Source organism: Scyliorhinus torazame, chromosome 14 (assembly GCF_047496885.1).
Source record: "Scyliorhinus torazame isolate Kashiwa2021f chromosome 14, sScyTor2.1, whole genome shotgun sequence".
Classification (NCBI taxonomy): Eukaryota; Metazoa; Chordata; class Chondrichthyes; order Carcharhiniformes; family Scyliorhinidae; genus Scyliorhinus; species Scyliorhinus torazame.
Genome location: NC_092720.1, coordinates 187,163,236 through 187,180,915, shown reverse-complemented (window position 1 = coordinate 187,180,915; position 17,680 = coordinate 187,163,236). Strand labels below are relative to the sequence as shown.

Below are 17,680 nucleotides of genomic sequence, written 5' to 3'. Positions count from 1 at the left end.
CTAATCAGACCAGCTACATTTTCTTCCAAGTCGTTTATGTACAAACAACAGAGGCCAAAGCACAGATCCCTGAGGAACACCATAAGTCACAACCCGTTCAGAAAAACACCCTTCTTCTGCTACCCTTTGCCTTCTGTGACCGAGCCAGTTCTGTATCCATCTTACCACCTCACCTCTGATTCTGTGTGACTCCACCTTTTATACCAGTCTGCCATGAGGTATCTTGTCAAAGACTTTACTGAAGGCCATGTAAACAACATCTACCACCCTCCCCTCATCAATCATCTTTGTCACCTCCTCAATAAACTCAATCAAGTTAGTGAGGCATGACCTTCCCTTCACAAAACCATGCTGTCTATCGCTTCTGAGTCCATTTGTTTCCAAATGGTTGTAAATCCTGTCCCTGAGAATTCTCTCCAATAATTTACCTATTACTGATGTGAGGCTCACCAGCCTATAGTTTCCAGGATTATCCCTGCTACCTTTCTTAAACAGCGAGACCACATTAGCTATTCTCCAGTCGCAGCCATGAGGATACAAATATGTCAGTTAAGGCCCCAGCAATTTGCTCCCTTGCTTCCCTGAGTATTCTGGGGTAAATCCCAGCCGGCCCAGGACACTTATCTACCTTAATATCTTTTAAAAGACCCAATACCTCCTTTTCAATGTTAAGATGATCCAGACTGTCCACACATCCTAACCAAGAATCATCTTCCACAAAGTCACTTTCTTTGGCGAACACTGATGCACAGTACTCATTTAGTACCTCACCCATTTCCTCTGGCTCAACACATTGATTCCCCCCATTGTCCTTAAGTGGTTCAATCCTTTCCCTGGCCATCCTCTTGCTTTTTACATATGAATTAAAAGCTTTGGGATTCACCTTAATCCTACTTGCCAAGGACTTTTCATGACACCTCCTGGCCCTCAAATATCCAGCTTCAGTACCATCCTACTTTCTTGATACTCCTCAAGGGTCCCCAACCTTCTAGACCGTACAAAAGCCTCCTTTTTCTTTTTGATGAGTTCACAATGTCCCTCTTAATGCAAGGCTCCCTAAACTTCCCACACTTATCCTTCGTTCTCTCAGGAACGTGCCTTTCCTGAATCCTAATCAACTGTTGCTTGAAAGACTCCCACATGCCCGATGTTGATTTACTATCCAACAGCCGCACCCAATCCAAATTCTTCAATTCGTGTCTAATGTTATCGTAATTTGCCTTTCCCCGCTTTAGCACCTTAATGCCAGGGTTACCCTCATCCCTGTCCAAAAGTACCCTAAAATGTACGGAATTGTGCTCACTATTCCCAAAATGTTCCCCTACTGAAACCTCAACCACCGGTCCAGGCTTATTCCCCAGTACCAGATCCAGTACTGCCCCTTCCCTAGTTAGACTATCTACATATTGCATCAAGAAGGCTTTCTGGATACACCTTGCAAACTCTGCCCATCCAAAGCCCCAGCACTAAGTGAGTCCCAGTCAATATAGGGGATCTTAAAATCCCCAACCACAACAACCCTGTTACTTTTGCACCAATCCAATATCTCTCTATCTCCTCCTCTATCTCTCGCTGGCAGTTGAGGAGCCTGTAATAAATATCCAACATCGTGATTGCCCCAGTCCTGTTCCTGAGCTTTACCCAGATTGCCTCATTGTATGAGCCCTCCAAGGTGTCCTCCTGCAGTACGGCTATAATATTCTCCTGAACAAGTAATGCTTTTCCCCCATCCCATTTACATCCCCCTCTATCTCTCCTGAAGCATCTATATCCTCCAATGCTCAGCTGCAAATCCTGCCCTTCCTTTAACAATGTTTCTGTGATAGCCACAACATCATGATTTCAAGTACTGATAAGTGCTCTAAGTTCATCTGCCTTAGAGCTATTCTTCTGGCATTGAAACAAATACACTTCAAACCGCTGAGTTTGAGCAGACAAGGTGATGTTATTCTCTTATTTTTGTTCTCTATTTCTCCTTCTTATTCCACCTTCTAAGCTAGCGGTCTGGTTCCCACCCCACTGGCATACTGGTTTAACTCCTCCCGAGTGACTCGAGCAACCCTCTCAGCCAGGATATTGGTGCAAGCAGTTTAGATGCAACCCGTCCTTCTTGTACAGATCACACCTGCCCTGGAAGAGATCCCAGTGGTCCAGAAATCTGAAACCTCCCTCCTACACCACCAGTTCAACCACGTATTTAGCTGCACTATCCTCCTATTTCTAGCCTCAGTGGCACGTGGCACAGAAGTAATCCTGAGATTACAACCCGGGAGGTCCTGCTTTTTAGATTATTGCCTAACTCCCTGAGCTCCTTCTGCAGGACCTCAGCACTCTTCCTGCCTATGCCATTAGTTCCTATGTGTACTGCGACCTCTGGCTGTTCAGCCTCCCTCTTCAGGATGTCCTGTGTTCGTTCAGAGACATCGTGGACCCTGGCACCAGGGAGGCAACATACCATCCTGGAGTCGCTTTCCCATGCCCACCTGTGCCCCTTATTATATAGAGTCCTCTATAACTATCGCTCTCCTGCACTTTGCTCCCCCCTGCTGAGCAACAGAACCAGTTGTGGTGCCACTGTTCAGGCTGATGTTGTTTGCCCCTGATAGGTTATCCCCCCCAACAGTATCCAAAACGGTATACCTGTTAGAGAGGGGGGCAGCCACAGGGGATTGCTGCGCTGTCTGCCTGCCCTTTCTAGCAGTCACCCATCTGTCTGCCTGCACCTTGGGTGTGACCACGTCTCTATAACTCCGATCTATGATGCTTTCCGCCACCTGCATGCTCCTAAGTGCATCCAACTGCTACTCCAACCGAACCACGTGCTCTGTGAGGAGCTGCCATTGGTTACACTTGCTGCAGATGTAGTCGATCGGGACGCTGGAAGTGTCATGGATCTCCCACATCTCACAGTTAGAGCACTGCACCACGCTGAGTGACATTTAAGCACTGGTTAATTCATTCAAAATAATTACTTAAATCATTATGGTCCCTGCCACCAGAACTTTACTGTGAAATTGAATGCTAAACACTAATCTCTGCCCTCAGGTTTAGTTACTAAGTAATTAGTTTTAATTGTTTTATTTCAATGTTTCTGTTTCAAATTTAATACAGATTCCCTACCAGCCAATCAGGTCACAATTTTACTGTGACGTCGCTTTGTCGTCCCCCCCCCACCCCACAATGTGAAAACACACAAATAGCACTTACCCTCCCAGACCGGGCAGTCCCGACTTCTCCCGCTCAGAGACACAGACACAAATACCACTTACCCTCTCTGACTGCAGTCCCGATTTCTCCCGCTCAGAGACACAGACACAAATACCACTTACCCTCTCAGACTGCAGTCCTGATTTCTCCTGATCAGAGACACAGACACAAATAGCACTTACCCTCTCAGACTGCAGTCCCGATTTCTCCTGCTCAGAGACACAGACACAAATAGCACTTACCTCCTCAGACTGCAGTCCCGATTTCTCCCGTTCAGAGACACAGACACAAATACCACTTACCTCCTCAGACTGCAGTCCCAATTTAGACATAAGACTTAAGAGCAGAATTAGGCCACTCGGCCCATCGGGTCTGCTCTGCCGTTCAATCATGGCTGATATTTCCTCAGCCACATTCTTCTGCCTTCTCCCCATAACCCCTGATCCCCTTATCAATCAAGAACCTATCTATCTCTGTCTTAAAGACACTCAGTGAATTGGTCTCCACAGCCTTCTGCGGCAAAGATTTCCACACATTCACCACCCTCTGGCTGAAAAAATTCCTCCTCATCTCTGTTTTAAAGTCGTCTCTTTAATCTGAGATGGCGTCCTCTGGTTCTAGTTTTTCCGACAAGTGGAAACATCCTCTCCACGTCCACTCTATCCAGGCCTCGCAGTATCTTGTACGTTTCAATAAGATCCCCTCTCATCCTTCTAAACTCCAACGAGTACATAGATCCTCGATGTTGCGCCGACCTGTGAAACCACTCTAAAGCCCATCTACACTGTTCCCTTATCGTCCATATGTCTATCCAATGACCATTTGAATTCCCTTAGTGTTGGCGAGTCCACTACTGTTGCAGGCAGGGCATTCCACGCCCTTACTACTCTCTGAGTAAAGAACCTACCTCTGATATCTGTCTTATATCTATCTTCCCTCAATTTAAAGCTATGTCCCCTCGTGCTGGACATCACCATCCGAGGAAAAATGCTTTCACTGTCCACCCTATCCAATCCTCTGATCATCTTGTATGCCTCAATTAAGTCACCTCTTAACCTTCTTCTCTCTAACGAAAACAGCCGCAAGTCCCTCAGCTTTTCCTCATAAGATCTTCCCTCCATACCAGGAAACATTCTGGTAAATCTCCTCTGCACCCTTTCCAATGCTTCCACATCCTTCCTATAATGCGGCGACCAGAATTGCACGCAATACTCCAAATGCGGCCGCACCAGAGTTTTGTACAGCTGCAACATGACCTCATGGCTCCAAAACTCAATCCCTCTACCAATAAAAGCTAACACACCGTACGCCTTCTTAACAACCCTCTCAACCTGGGTGGCAACTTTCAGGGATCTATGTACATGGACACCGAGATCTCTCTGCTCATCCACACTGCCAAGAATCTTACCATTAGCCCAGTACTCTGTCTTCCTGTTATTCCTTCCAAAATGAATCACCTCACACTTTTCTGCATTAAACTCCATTTGCCACCTCTCAGCCCAGCGCTGCAGCTTATCTATGTCCCTCTGTAACTTGTAACATTCTTCCGCACTGTCCACAACTCCACCGACTTTAGTGTCATCTGCAAATTTACTCACCCATCCTTCTTCGCCCTCCGCCATTTATAAAAATGACAAACAGCAGTGGCCCCAAAACAGATCCTTGTGGTACACCACTAGTAACTGGACTCCAGTCTGAACACTTCCCATCAACCACCACTCTCCCTTTGTCTTCTTCCAGCTAGCCAATTTCTGATCCAAACTGCTAAATCACCCTGAAACCAATGCCTCCGTATTTTCTGCAGTAGCCTACCGTGGAGGACCTTATCAAACGCTTTACTGAAATCCATATACACCATATCAACTGCTTTACCCTCATCCACCTGTTTGGTCACCTTCTCAAAGAACTCAATAAGGTTTGTGAGGCACGACCTACCCTTCACATAACCGTGTTGACGATCTCTAATTAAACAATTCCTTTCCAGATGATTATACACCCTATCTCTTATAAACCTTTCCAAGATTTTTCCCTCAACAGAAGTAAGGCTCACTGGTCTATAGTTACTGGGGTTGTCTCTACACCCCTTCTTGAACAAGGGGACAACATTTGATATCCTCCAGTCTTCTGGCACTATTCCTGTAGACAAAGGTGACTTAAAGATCAAAGCCAAAGGCTCAGCAATCTCCTCCCTAGCTTCCCAGAGAATCCTAGGATAAATCCCATCCGGCCCAGAGGACCTATCTATTTTCACACTTTCCAGAATTGCTAAAACCTCCTCCTTATGAACCTCAAGCCCTTCTAGTCTAGTAGCCTGAATCTCAGTATTCTCCTCGACAACATTGTCTTTTTCATGTGTGAATTCTGATGAAAAATATTCATTTAGCACCTCTCCTATCGCCTCGGACTCCAAGCACAACTTCCCACTACTGTCCTTGACTGGCCCTATTCTTACCCTAGTCATTCTTTTATTCCTGACATATCTATAGAAAGCTTTAGGGTTATCCTTGATCCTACCTGCCAAAGACATCTCATGTCCCCTCCAGGCTCTTCTTAGCTCTCTCTTTTGGTCCTTCCTTGCTAACTTGTAACCTTCATGTCTCATCTTTACATAAGCCTCCTTCTTCCTCTTGACAAGTGTTTCAACTGCTTTAGTAAACCACGGTTCCCTTGCTTGACCACTTCCTCCCTGCCTGACAGGTACATACTTATCAAGGACACGCAGTAGCTGTTCCTTGAACAAGCTCTGCATTCCCATTGTGCCCATCCCCTGCAGTTTTCCTCTCCATCCGATGCATCCTAAGTCTTGCCTCATCGCATCATAATTGCCTTTCCCCCAGATATAACTCTTGCCCTGCGGTATATACCTATCCCTTTCCATCACTAAAGTAAACGTAATCAAATTGTGGTCACTATCACCAAAGTGCTCACCTACCTCCAAATCTAACACCTGCCCTGGTTCATTACCCAGTAGCAAATCCAATATGGCCTCGCCTCTCATCTACATACTGTGTCAGGAAACCCTCCTGCACACATTGGACAAAAACGGACCCATCTAAAGTACTCGAACTATAGCGTTTCCAGTCAATATTTGGAAAGTTAAAGTCCCCCATAACAACTACCCTGTTGCTTTCGCTCCTATCCAGAATCATCTTTGCAATCCTTTCCTCTACATCTCTGGAACTATTCAGAGGCCTATAGAAAACCCCTAACAGTGTGATCGCTCCTTTCCTGTTTCAAACCTCAGCCCATACTACCTCAGTAGACGAGTCCTCATCAAACGTCCTTTCTGCCACCGTAATACTGTCCTTGACTAACAATGCCACCCCTCCCCCTCTTTTACCACCTTCCTGAGCTTATTGAAATATCTAAACCCCGCCACCTGCAACAACCATTCCTGTCCTTGCTCTCTCCATGTCTCCGAAATGGCCACAACATCGAAGTATAGACCCAGAGTCCTCAAACGTTCCTCATACGACAAATTCTTCATTCCAGGGATCATTCTTGTGAACCTCCTCTGGACCTTTTCCAAGGCCGGCACATCCTTCTTTAGATATGGGGCCCAAAACTGCTCACAGTACTCCAAATGGGGTCTGACCAGAGCCTTAGAGAGCCTCAGAAGTACATCCCTGGTCTTGTATTCTAGCCCTCTTGACATGAATGCTAACATTGCATTTGCCTTCTTAACTGCTGACTGAACCTGCACCTTAAGAGAATCGTGAACAAGGACTCCCAAGTCCCTTTGTGCTTCTGTTTTCCGAAGCAGTTCCCCATTTAGAAAATAGTCTATGCCTAGATTCCTCCTTCCAAAGTGCATAACCTCACACTTTCCACATTGTATTTCATTTGCCACTTTATTGCCCACTCTCCTAGCTTGTCCAAGTCCTTCTGCAACCCCCTTGCTTCCTCAATACTACCTGTCCCTCTACAGATCTTTGTATCACCTGCAAACTTAGCAACAGTGCCTTCAGTACCTTCTTCCAGATCATTAATGTACATTGTAAAAAGTTGTGGTCCCAGCACAGACCCCTGAGGCACACCACTAGTCACTGGCTGCCACCCTGAAAAAGACCCCTTTATCCCCACTCTTTGCCTTCTGCCAGTCAGCCAATCCTCTATCTATGCCAGGATCTTACCCTTAACACCATGGGCTTTTAATTTATTTAACAGTCTCCTATGCGGCACCTTGTCAAAGGACTTCTGGAAATCTAAATAAATCACGTCTACTGATTCTCCTGTGTCTAACTTGCTTGTTACCTCCTCAAAGAACTCTAAGAGATTTGTCAGACACGACCTCCCTTTGACAAAGCCTTGCTGACTCAGCCCTATTTTATCATGCACTTCCAAGTGCTTTGCGATCTCATCTTTAATAACAGACTCTAAAATCTTACCAATGACCGAAGTCAGGCTAACCGGCCTATAATTTCCTGTCTTCTGCCTCCCTCCCTTTTTAAACAGTGGTGTTACATTAGCCACCTTCCAGTCCTCTGGGACCCTTCCTGCCTCCAGTGATTCCTGAAAGATCATCACCAATGCCTCCACAATTTCCTCAGCTATCTCTTTTAGGACCCTGGGGTGTAGTCCATCCGGTCCAGGTGACTTATCCATCTTCAGACCTTTCAGTTTCCCCAGAACCTTTTCCTTAGTAATGGTCACTGCACTCAACTCTGCCCCCTGGTTCTCCTGGAGCTCTGGCATCCCACTGGTGTGTTCCACCGTGACGACTGATGCAAAGTAACTATTCAGTTCATCTGCCATTTCTTTGTTTCCTATTATTACTTCTCCAGCCACATTTTCTAGTGGTCCAATGTCTATTTTTGCCTCTCTCTTACCTTTTATATATTGAAAAAAATCTCTTCCTATCTTCCTTTATATTACTAGCTAGCTTGCACTCATACTTCATCTTCTCCCCCTTATTGCTTTTTTAGTTATCCTCTGCTCGCTTTTAAAGGCTTCCCAATCCTCTGGTTTCCCACTAATCCTCGCCACTTCATATGCTTTTTCCTTAGCCTTTATGCTGACCTTGACATCCCTTGTAAGCCATGGATGCCTTGTCCTCCCCTCAGCATGTTTCCTCCTCCTTGGGATGAATTTCTGTTGTGCCTCCCTAATAACCCCCCAAAACTCCTGCCATTGCTGTTCCACTGTCTTCCCTGCTAGGCTCCTTCTCCAATCAACTCTGGCCAGCTACTCCCTCATGGCTTTGTAGTTACCCTTATTTAATTGTAATACCGTTACATCTGATTGCAGCTTCTCCCTCTCAAACTGCAGGGTAAATTCTATCATATTGTGGTCACTGCTCCCTAAGGGTTCCTTCACCTCAAGTTCCCTAATCAAGTCTGCCTCATTACACATCACCAAATCCAGAATTGCCTGTTCCCTAGTAGGCTGTGTCACATGCTGCTCCAAAAAAACATCTCTTAGACATTCCACAAATTCCATTTCTTGGGATCCACTACCAACCTGATTTTCCCAGTCCACCTGCATATTGAAGTCCCCCATGATTATTGTAATATTGCCCTTTTTGCATGTCTTTTCTATCTCCTGATTTATTTTCTGCCCCACATCGTGACTACTGCTAGCGGGCCTGTACATAACTCCATCAGGGTCTTTTTACCTTTGCGATTCCTCAACTCTACCCACAGAGATTCTATGCCTTCTGATCCTATATTGCTCCTTGCTATCGATTTAACTTCATTCCTTACTAACAATGCAACCCTGCCCCCTTTGCCCATCTGCCTGCCCTTTCGATAGGACATATATCCTTGTATATTTCGATCCCAGCCCTGATCCCCTTGCAGCCACGTCTCTGTGATGCCCACAACATCGTATCTGCCAATTTCAATGTGCGCAACAAGCTCATTTACCTTGTACCGTATACTGCACGCATTTAGGTACAAATGCATGCCCTCAATCCTGCATTGGCCACCTCTCTTTCCACACTCTCCTGAGTCACTGTACCCGGCACTGTGGCCCTTTTTGATTTTTGACTATGGCTTCTCTGCCTTACACTTTCCCTCTTACTGCTTTTTGTTTCTGACCCTGTCTTACATCCCTCCGACTTCCTACATTGGATCCCATCCCCCTGCCACATTAGTTTAAATTAGATTTCTCACGTTCAGAGACACAGACACAAATACCACTTACCTTCTCAGACTGCAATCCCGATTTCTCCCGCTCAGAGACACAGACACAAATACCACTTACCGTCTCAGACTGCAGTCCCGATTTCTCCTGCTCAGAGACACAGACACAAATACCACTTACCTTCTCAGACTGCAATCCCGATTTCTCCCGCTCAGAGACACAGACACAAGTACCACTTACCCTCCCAGACTACAGTCCCGATTTCTCCCGCTCAGCTTCGCTCCCGCTATGAAGGACTTACCTGCCTTACTTGCTACAGGACAGTCGAATTGACAGCTCTCGTATTGTGTGACTGATCAGGGTGAAATTTTACGCCATGCCTCCCCAGCACTGTTTCTCCATTCCAAGCTTTTCTTTCTTTTTCAGCGAAAGTTCAGGAAGAAATTGATCAAGTGATAGGAGCTGGAAGATGCCCCAGTACAGAGGACAGGAAACGCATGCCCTACACTGACACGGTGATACATGAAATCCAGAGGTTTTCCAACATTGTCCCCTTGAACGTTCCTCATTCAACAACTGTGGACATGCACTTCAGAGGATATTTCATTCCAAAGGTAGGTTTTAACTGGACGAATGACGTATAAGTTTTACAATTTGCAGAATATCCTTCTAAATAAAAACAGGGGAGGCAGTGACAGAGTGGTATTGTCACTGGACTAATAATCCAGAGACCCAGGCTCATGCCCTGGGGTCCCAGGTTCGAATCCCCCCACTGAAGATGGTGATATTTGAATTCAATAAAAAACATTAAGAGATTAAAAGTCGACTGATGACCATTTGTCGATTGTTGTAAAAACCCATCTGGTTCACTAATTTTCTTTTTAAGGAAGGAAATCTGTCATCCTTACCCGATCTGGCTCACATGTGACTCTAGACTCACAGCAATGTGGTTGACTCTTAAACAATGTCCTCTGCCATTGCCTCACAAGCCACTTAGTTCAAAGGCGATTAGGGATGGGCAATAAATGATGTCCCAGCCAGCGATGTCCACATCCCATGAACAAATTTTTAAAAAACTAATTTTTAAGGGCTGCAACTTGGACATTTTCATTTTGGTTATTAGGAATTATGTTACATTTAACAACAATATGGTGACAATTATAATCAGTTTAACACCTCCCCGCCCCGCCCCCCGCGCCCCCCCCCCCCCCCATCCCCCCTCCCCACCCCCCCATTCACTCTCCATTCAGGTCAGGCGCATGCCCAGAATTAAAATTGTTTTGCTTGTTTTCAGGGAATGTGCGTTATTCCTCTCCTGACCTCGGTGCTGTTCGATAAAACTCAATGGAAAAAACCAAACGAGTTTGATCCGGCTCACTTCCTGGATGCTGAAGGGAGGTTTGTGAAGAACAAGGCCTTCATGCCTTTCTCTGCAGGTAATGGATGCGAGGACCATGTCTATTCCTTTTTTTTTTGTTGTACATTTTCATTCCTCAACATGCTAACGAGGCACTGTTGGGAACAGTTTTTAGTTGGAGCCTTTCTCTGCCTCCACCACAGAGAGAGAGAAATCTCCTTTTTCACTTCTGAGCTTCTCTCCTGACTGTTGCATGGAATGGGATCATATTCCCCACACGCCGCGCGGTTAAGGTGGTGACGGTGGCTGGTGACTTTCTGTCACCGACGAGAGTGGCAGGTTCCCACCTCATTCCTCCACCCTGTGGTTTATGGCAGAAATATCTTATTGGAGGCCACGGCAATCCATCCAAAAGTGGCATGTCAGCAATTGAGGCGATGACCAAGTGTACTGAACGATTCTGGCAGGGTTGTGTCAGGAGCACGGGAGCACACAGCAGCAAGCAGAGCATCCAAGGGGCGCGGTAATATTACTGGGCTACTAGTAATCCAGAGGCCTGGACTAATGATCCAGGGACATGAGTTCAAATCATAACGTGACAGCAACAAGGATTTATATTTGATTCATAAATCTGGAATCCTGAGGCAGGAGTCCCCTCAAGATCTTATATATTTGCGTAAGACCCTCTCTTTCTTTGAATGGGTTTCCCTACAGTGCAGAAGGAGGGCATTCAGTCCATCGAGTCTGCACTGACCCTCTGAATGAGCTTCCTGCCTAGGTCCACTCACTTGCCCGATACTGTAACCTATCCTGCACATCTTTGGGCACTATGGGACAATTTAGCATGGCCAATCCATCTAACCCACACATCCCTAGGTTGTGGGAGGAAACAGGAGCAGCCAGAGGCAACCCACCCAAGTTGATGTAGATTTGCCACAAATGGCAGAATAAGCTTGAGGGGCCGAATGGACTCCCTGTTATGCTCACAGGGGAACAAGAGACACTACTGAAAATTAAATTGCCTATCATTTGCTGGCAGTGGAGACTTTTTCAGAAATAGGATGTTTTGAACTTTGTTGCCTCTGTGTGCTGACCATGGCCTGTTGTTTTTCAGGTCGGAGGGTGTGCGCCGGTGAGGCTCTGGCGAAGGCTGAGCTTTTCCTATTCTTCACCACCCTGCTGCAGAGGTTTCAGTTCCAAGCCCCGCCCGGGGTAACTAACCTGGACCTCACTCCACAGGTTGGAGTCACACTGACCCCAAAACCACACCGGGTCTGCGCTGTTCTTCGCTGATGGCCAGCGTGCCAGTCCCTCGAAATATTGCACTGCTGCATTTATAGATTTTTAAAAACATGTATTTTTATTCAATGCATTCTCACACAAACGCAAAATATCAGAAGAACAACACAACAACTCGATAAACAACCACAACCCTCTTTCCCCCCCGTCACCAACACCCCGTCACATCCCGCCTTCACTATTTTAACCCCCTTTTCCCCCCCTCCCCTTGCTGATACCTCAATCCTCTTTAAAGAAATCGATAAACGGTTTCCACCTCCGGGTGAACCCCTCTGCCAGCCCTCGCAGAGCGAGCTTGACCTTTTCCAGCCTCGGGAATTCTGCCAGGTTAGGGCAGCACGGTGGGGCAGTGGTTAGCATGGCAGCCTTACGGCGCTGAGGTCCCAGGTTCGATCTCGGCTCTGGGTCACTGTTAGTGCGGATTTGCACATTATCCCCGCGTCTGCGTGCTTTTTGCCCCCACAACGCATAGATGTGCAGGGTAGGTAGATTGGCCACGCTAAATTGCCCCTTAATTGGGAAAGAATGAATTGGGTACTTTAAATTTTTTTTTAAGGATTCTGCCAGTTCGCTGACCCACACTCCCGCTTTCAGCAGCTCCGAGCACCGCCATCCGAGCAAAATCCGTCTCCGGGCGATCAGGGAGACAAAGGCCAAAATATCGGCCTCTCACCCCCTGGATTCCCTGGTCTAACACACCAAATATCGCCACCTCCGGACTCGGAACCACCTCCACACCCAACCCCTTGGACATCCGAAAGCCCCTGCTAGAACCCCCTCAGACTCCCTCCGATTCCATCAATTCCTTCTCGATATCCGACACCTTCCCGTCCCCTATTTCGTTTTTTAAAAAATCTTTTTATCTCCTCATTTTCAACTTGTTCATCAATAAACAACCAAAGAAAAAAACACACAAAAACAAATACAATTACAATCCCCGCACACAAACTGCACCCCGCTCAATATACAGACCAAGACATCCACCCATACATTCCAGGTAAAAAATGCAAATTAACAATCAATCTGTAAACAGTGTGTGATGAATGATATCTGTATACATATGTACCTTTAATGCGTAGGCCCCTTTAAGACCGGGTTTAGAACCCTGAGGGACTCCGCCTCCGGCTCCGCCCCAGGAAGCTGTTTCTAAGGTTACGTTCAGTAGGCAGCGTGCAGTGAGCACACTTCTCGGCAGCTGTCTGGTTCTCTGCTTATTAAAGCCTTTGTATTATCAACCTCCTCTCCTGAGTCGTAATTGAGGGGATCTCAATTTAATAACCAGACTACATCATGATGGACAGCGGTCTAAAGCTGGAGAAGCTCAATTTGGACGCTCGGTCGCCGGAAGCCACTGAAATTTTTAAATACTGGCTCCGGTGTTTTGAGGCCGATCTGAATTCCTCAGAGACTGAAGTTGACGGACCTCGCAAGCTGAGCTTACTACCTCACCGGGTGGGCCACCGACTATCCTCCGTGATCGAGAAAGCTACGACGTACGGAACGGCGGTCGAAATCCTACGGAAGCGCTTCGTAAAGCCGATAAACGAGGTACACGCCAGACATTTGCTCTCGACCTGCCGCCAGCGCTCCGGGGAAACGCTAGATGAATACTTGGAGAGACTCACCGCGCTCACCAGGAACTGCGACCATAAAGAGGTGACGGCAGAGGTCCACAGGAACTTACATCTTCGTGATGCTTTCGTGTCCAGTATCCGATCCACGTGCATCCGGCAGCGGCTCCTAGAAGACGGAGCGAAGGACCTCCAAGGCACGGTAACGCTCGCCTCTTCCCTGGAAGCGGCCCACCATAATCTCTCCACGTACTCCGCGGACCTTGCGAACCCCTCTCGATCCCTTCCAGACTCGGCCACGCTTCAGGCCTGCGCTGCACGGTGACCCACTCACACCGGGGGCCCCCAATGCTATTTCTGTGGGCAAGGCCAGCATTCACACCAGCGTTGCCCGGCCCGCTCCGCTATCTGTGGCGAATGCGGAAAGAAGGGGCACTTCGCGAAGGTCTGCCTGGCTGGGCCCAAAGGCCAGAAACAAAAGTCCCATTGGGCCCAGAAATCGAACTCCCGGGACCACAGGCCCCCCAATGCGGCCGCGCGGCGGTCGGACATGCCTACTTCCGACGCGTCATCGGCCTCGTGTGAGTCATGGGGGGTGGTCATCTTGGTGACGCCCATCTTCAAAACTCAAAACGTGCGACCGACGGTGGCGGCGGCCATTTTGCGAGTCCGATTCAAGCGAGGACTCTGACTGCTCGCAACTAGGAGCGATCACGCTCCATCAATCTCGGCCGAAGCACCTGCAAGTTCAAATCAACAGCCGCGACACCACTGCCTTTTTGACTCTGGGAGCACGGAGAGTTTCATCCATCCAGACACGGTAAGACGCTGCTCCCTGCGCACCTATCCCGCCTCCCAGACTATCGCCCTCGCATCTGGGTCTCATTCGGTCCAAATCACGAACCTCGCTATCCAAGGCGCCAACTACGCCCGTTTTAAACTTTATGTCCTCCCTCACCTCTGCGCCCCCCTGCTGCTCGGTCTGGACTTTCAGTGCAGTCACCGAAGCCTGACACTGAAGTTCAGCGGACCCCTGCCCCCGCTCACGGTATGTAACCTGGCGACACTCAAAGTTGCACCACCCTCCCTCTTCGCGAACCTCAACCCCGACTGTAAGCCCGTCGCCACCAGGAGTCGGCGGTACAGTGCCCAAGACATGACTTTCATCAAGTCAGCGGTTCAGCGGCTACTAAAAGAAGGGGTCATAGAGGCTCGCAACAGCCCTTGGAGGGCACAAGTCCTGGTAGTCCGCTCCGGGGAAAAACAACGTATGGTGGTGGACTAAAGCCAGACCATAAACCGCTTTACGCAACTCGATGCATACCCACTCCCCCGCAGAGCAGAAATGGGGAACCAAATCGCCCAGTATCGAGTATTCTCCACGGTCGACCTGAAATCGGCCTATCATCAACTCCCTATCCGCCCAGAGGACCGCCCCTATACAGCCTTCGAAGCAGCCGGTCGGCTCTTCCACTTCCTCAGGGTCCCTTTCGGTGTCACAAATGGAGTCTCCGTTTTCCAAAGGGCAATGGATCAAATGGTGGACCAGTGCAGCTTACGGGCTACATACCCGTACAATGTCACCATCTGCGGCCATGACCAGCAGGACCATGACGAAAACATGAGGAAGTTCCTCCAGACCGCCAGGGCCCTCAATCCGACATACAATAAAGAGAGATGCGTGTTCCACACAACCCGGCTAGCCATCCTCGGCTACGTCATGGGAAACGGGGTCCTAGGGCCAGACCCCGACCGCATGCAACACCAGCCTCCCCGAACAGGCGCCGGAATGTGGCGACTAGGGGCTTTTCACAGTAACTTCATTTGAAGCCTACTTGTGACAATAAGCAATTTTCATTTAAATTTTCATTAAGGAACTTCCCCACCCCCGTAGCCTCAAGGCACTCAAACGGTGCCTGGGGCTCTTTTCCTATTATGCCCAGTGGGTCCCCAGATATGCGGACAAAGCCCGTCCATTCATTAAGACCACGGTCTTTCCCCTGACGGCTGAGGCTCAGTCGGCCTTCAGTCGTATCAAGGCCAATATCATCAAGGCCGCCATGCACACGGTGGACAAAACCATTCCCTTCCAGGTAGAAAGCGACGCATCGGACGTTGCCCCGGCTGCTACCCTCAACCAGGCGGGCAGACCGGTAGCGTTCTTCTCCCGAACCCTCACCGCCTTGGAAATTCGACACTCTGCAGTCGAGAAGGAGGCACAAGCCATAGTGGAGGCTGTGCGGCACTGGAGGCACTACCTAGCCGGCAGGAGGTTCACCCTCGTTACCGACCAACGGTCGGTCGTCTTTATGTTCAATAACGCACAACGGGGCAAAATAAAGAATGATAAAATTATGAGGTGGAGGATCATACTCTCCACCTATACGTACGATATTACATATCGTCTGGGGAAGCTCAACGAGTCCCCAGATGCCCTGTCCCGCGGCACGTGCGCCAACGCGCAGAAAGACCATCTGCAGGCCATCCATGATGACCTCTACCACCCGGGGGTCACCCGGCTTGCCCATTTCATCAAGTCCCGCAACCTACCTTACTCCACTGAGGAGGTCAAGACCATGACCAAGGCTTGCCAGATCTGTGCGGAGTGCAAACCGCATTTCTATCGACCAGACAAGGCTCGCCTGGTAAAGGCCTCTGGGCTCTTTGCGCGACTAAGCGTGGACTTCAAAGGGCCCCTCCCGTCCACCAACTGCAACACCTACTTCCTCCCTGTCATCGACGAATTCTCCCGCTTCCCATTCGCTGTACCCTGCCCCGATATGACCTCTGCCTCCGTAATCAAGGCACTGCGCAGCATCTTCACCCTGTTTGGTTTTCCCGCTTATATCCACAGTGACCGGGGTACATCGTTCATGAGCGATGAGCTGCGTCAGGATCTGCTCAACAAGGGCATCGCCTCGAGCAGAACGACCAGCTATAACCCATGGGGAAACGGGCAGATGGAGAGGGAGAACGCAACAGTTTGGAAGGCTGGTCTTCTAGCCCTATGGTCAAGAAGTCTCCCAATTGCCCGCTGGCAGGAGGTCCTACCCGATGCCCTACACTCCATTAAGTCACTCCTCTGTACGGCCACGAACAAGACCCCTCACAACCGTTTGTTTGTCTTCCCCAGGAAGTCCACCTCTGGGGTCTCGCTTCCACGTTGGCTGATGACTCCGGGACCAGTTCTACTCCGGAGGCACGTGAGGAGCCAGAAGACAGATCCACTGGTCGAGAGGGTCCAACTATTACACACAAACACTCAATACGCCTACATCGAGCGCCCCGACGGCAGGCAGGACACCGTTTCCCTGCGAGACCTGGCACCCGCTGGCTCGCCCACCGATGCCCCCCCTTCCACCGACACTCCCCTCCCCGCACCGGAAGTCGACTCTGACAGCAACACCCCCCCCACATAGCGCCCCCCAGCCGGCGCGGCACCAATCACCCTAGTCACCCCGGATACCCCCCCCCCCCCCTGTTCCAACGCGGGCAAAGGCTCAGACAACCTTGCTCCCGGATATACCACCACCGAGGACGACCGTATCCGCCGCACCACCGCCGGAGCTGAGAAGGTCGACATGGGCAATCAGACCACCTAAAAGACTGAACTTGTAATTCCACTTCACCTCCGAAGGACTATGCGTTTTTTTAAACAGGGGTTGAATGTGATGAATGAGATCTGTATACATATGTACCTTTAATGCGTAGGCCCCTTTAAGACCGGGTTTGGAACCCTGGGGGACTCCGCCTCCGGCACCGCCCCCAGGAAGCTGTACATAAGGATACGTTCAGTAGGCAGCGTGCTGGTTCTCTGGTTATTAAAGCCTTTGTATTATTCAACTCCTCTCCTGAGTCGTAATTGAGGGTATCTCACAGTGTAACCAAGGCAACAAGACCGCCGAACACCTCCCCCCCCCCCCCCTCCCTCCCCCCCCCGGTAATGTTCAATGGCAACCCAATTCTCAAAACTTGTTCTTCTAGAACTCCACCAGCTGCTCTGTCGACCAATGGGCAGGCAGCGTGCCCCACCTTGCCCGCTGCCATCTTTTCCTGTGGCGCACCATGAAAACTCTCCTGCTCCATCTGCTCTTTCCTTTTTACGGCGCTCCTTGTCCGCTGATCCATGCCCCAGCCACACCAGAGGAGCATTACCTTCCCT

At 49.0% G+C, this 17,680-nt stretch overlaps 1 protein-coding gene across 1 annotated transcript in view; it reads left to right on the top strand.

Annotated features, from left to right (window-relative positions):
* Positions 1-12,423, top strand: part of LOC140389097 (cytochrome P450 2K1-like) — a 34,853-nt gene extending 22,430 nt beyond the window's left edge. Inside the window, exons 3-5 of the mRNA XM_072473257.1 lie at positions 9,718-9,905; positions 10,586-10,727; positions 11,763-12,423. Coding sequence (XP_072329358.1) covers positions 9,718-9,905; positions 10,586-10,727; positions 11,763-11,941 — 509 coding nt within the window. The 3' untranslated portion in view covers positions 11,942-12,423. The remainder of the gene's footprint in view (positions 1-9,717; positions 9,906-10,585; positions 10,728-11,762) is intronic.
* Positions 12,424-17,680: the final 5,257 nt, after the last annotated feature.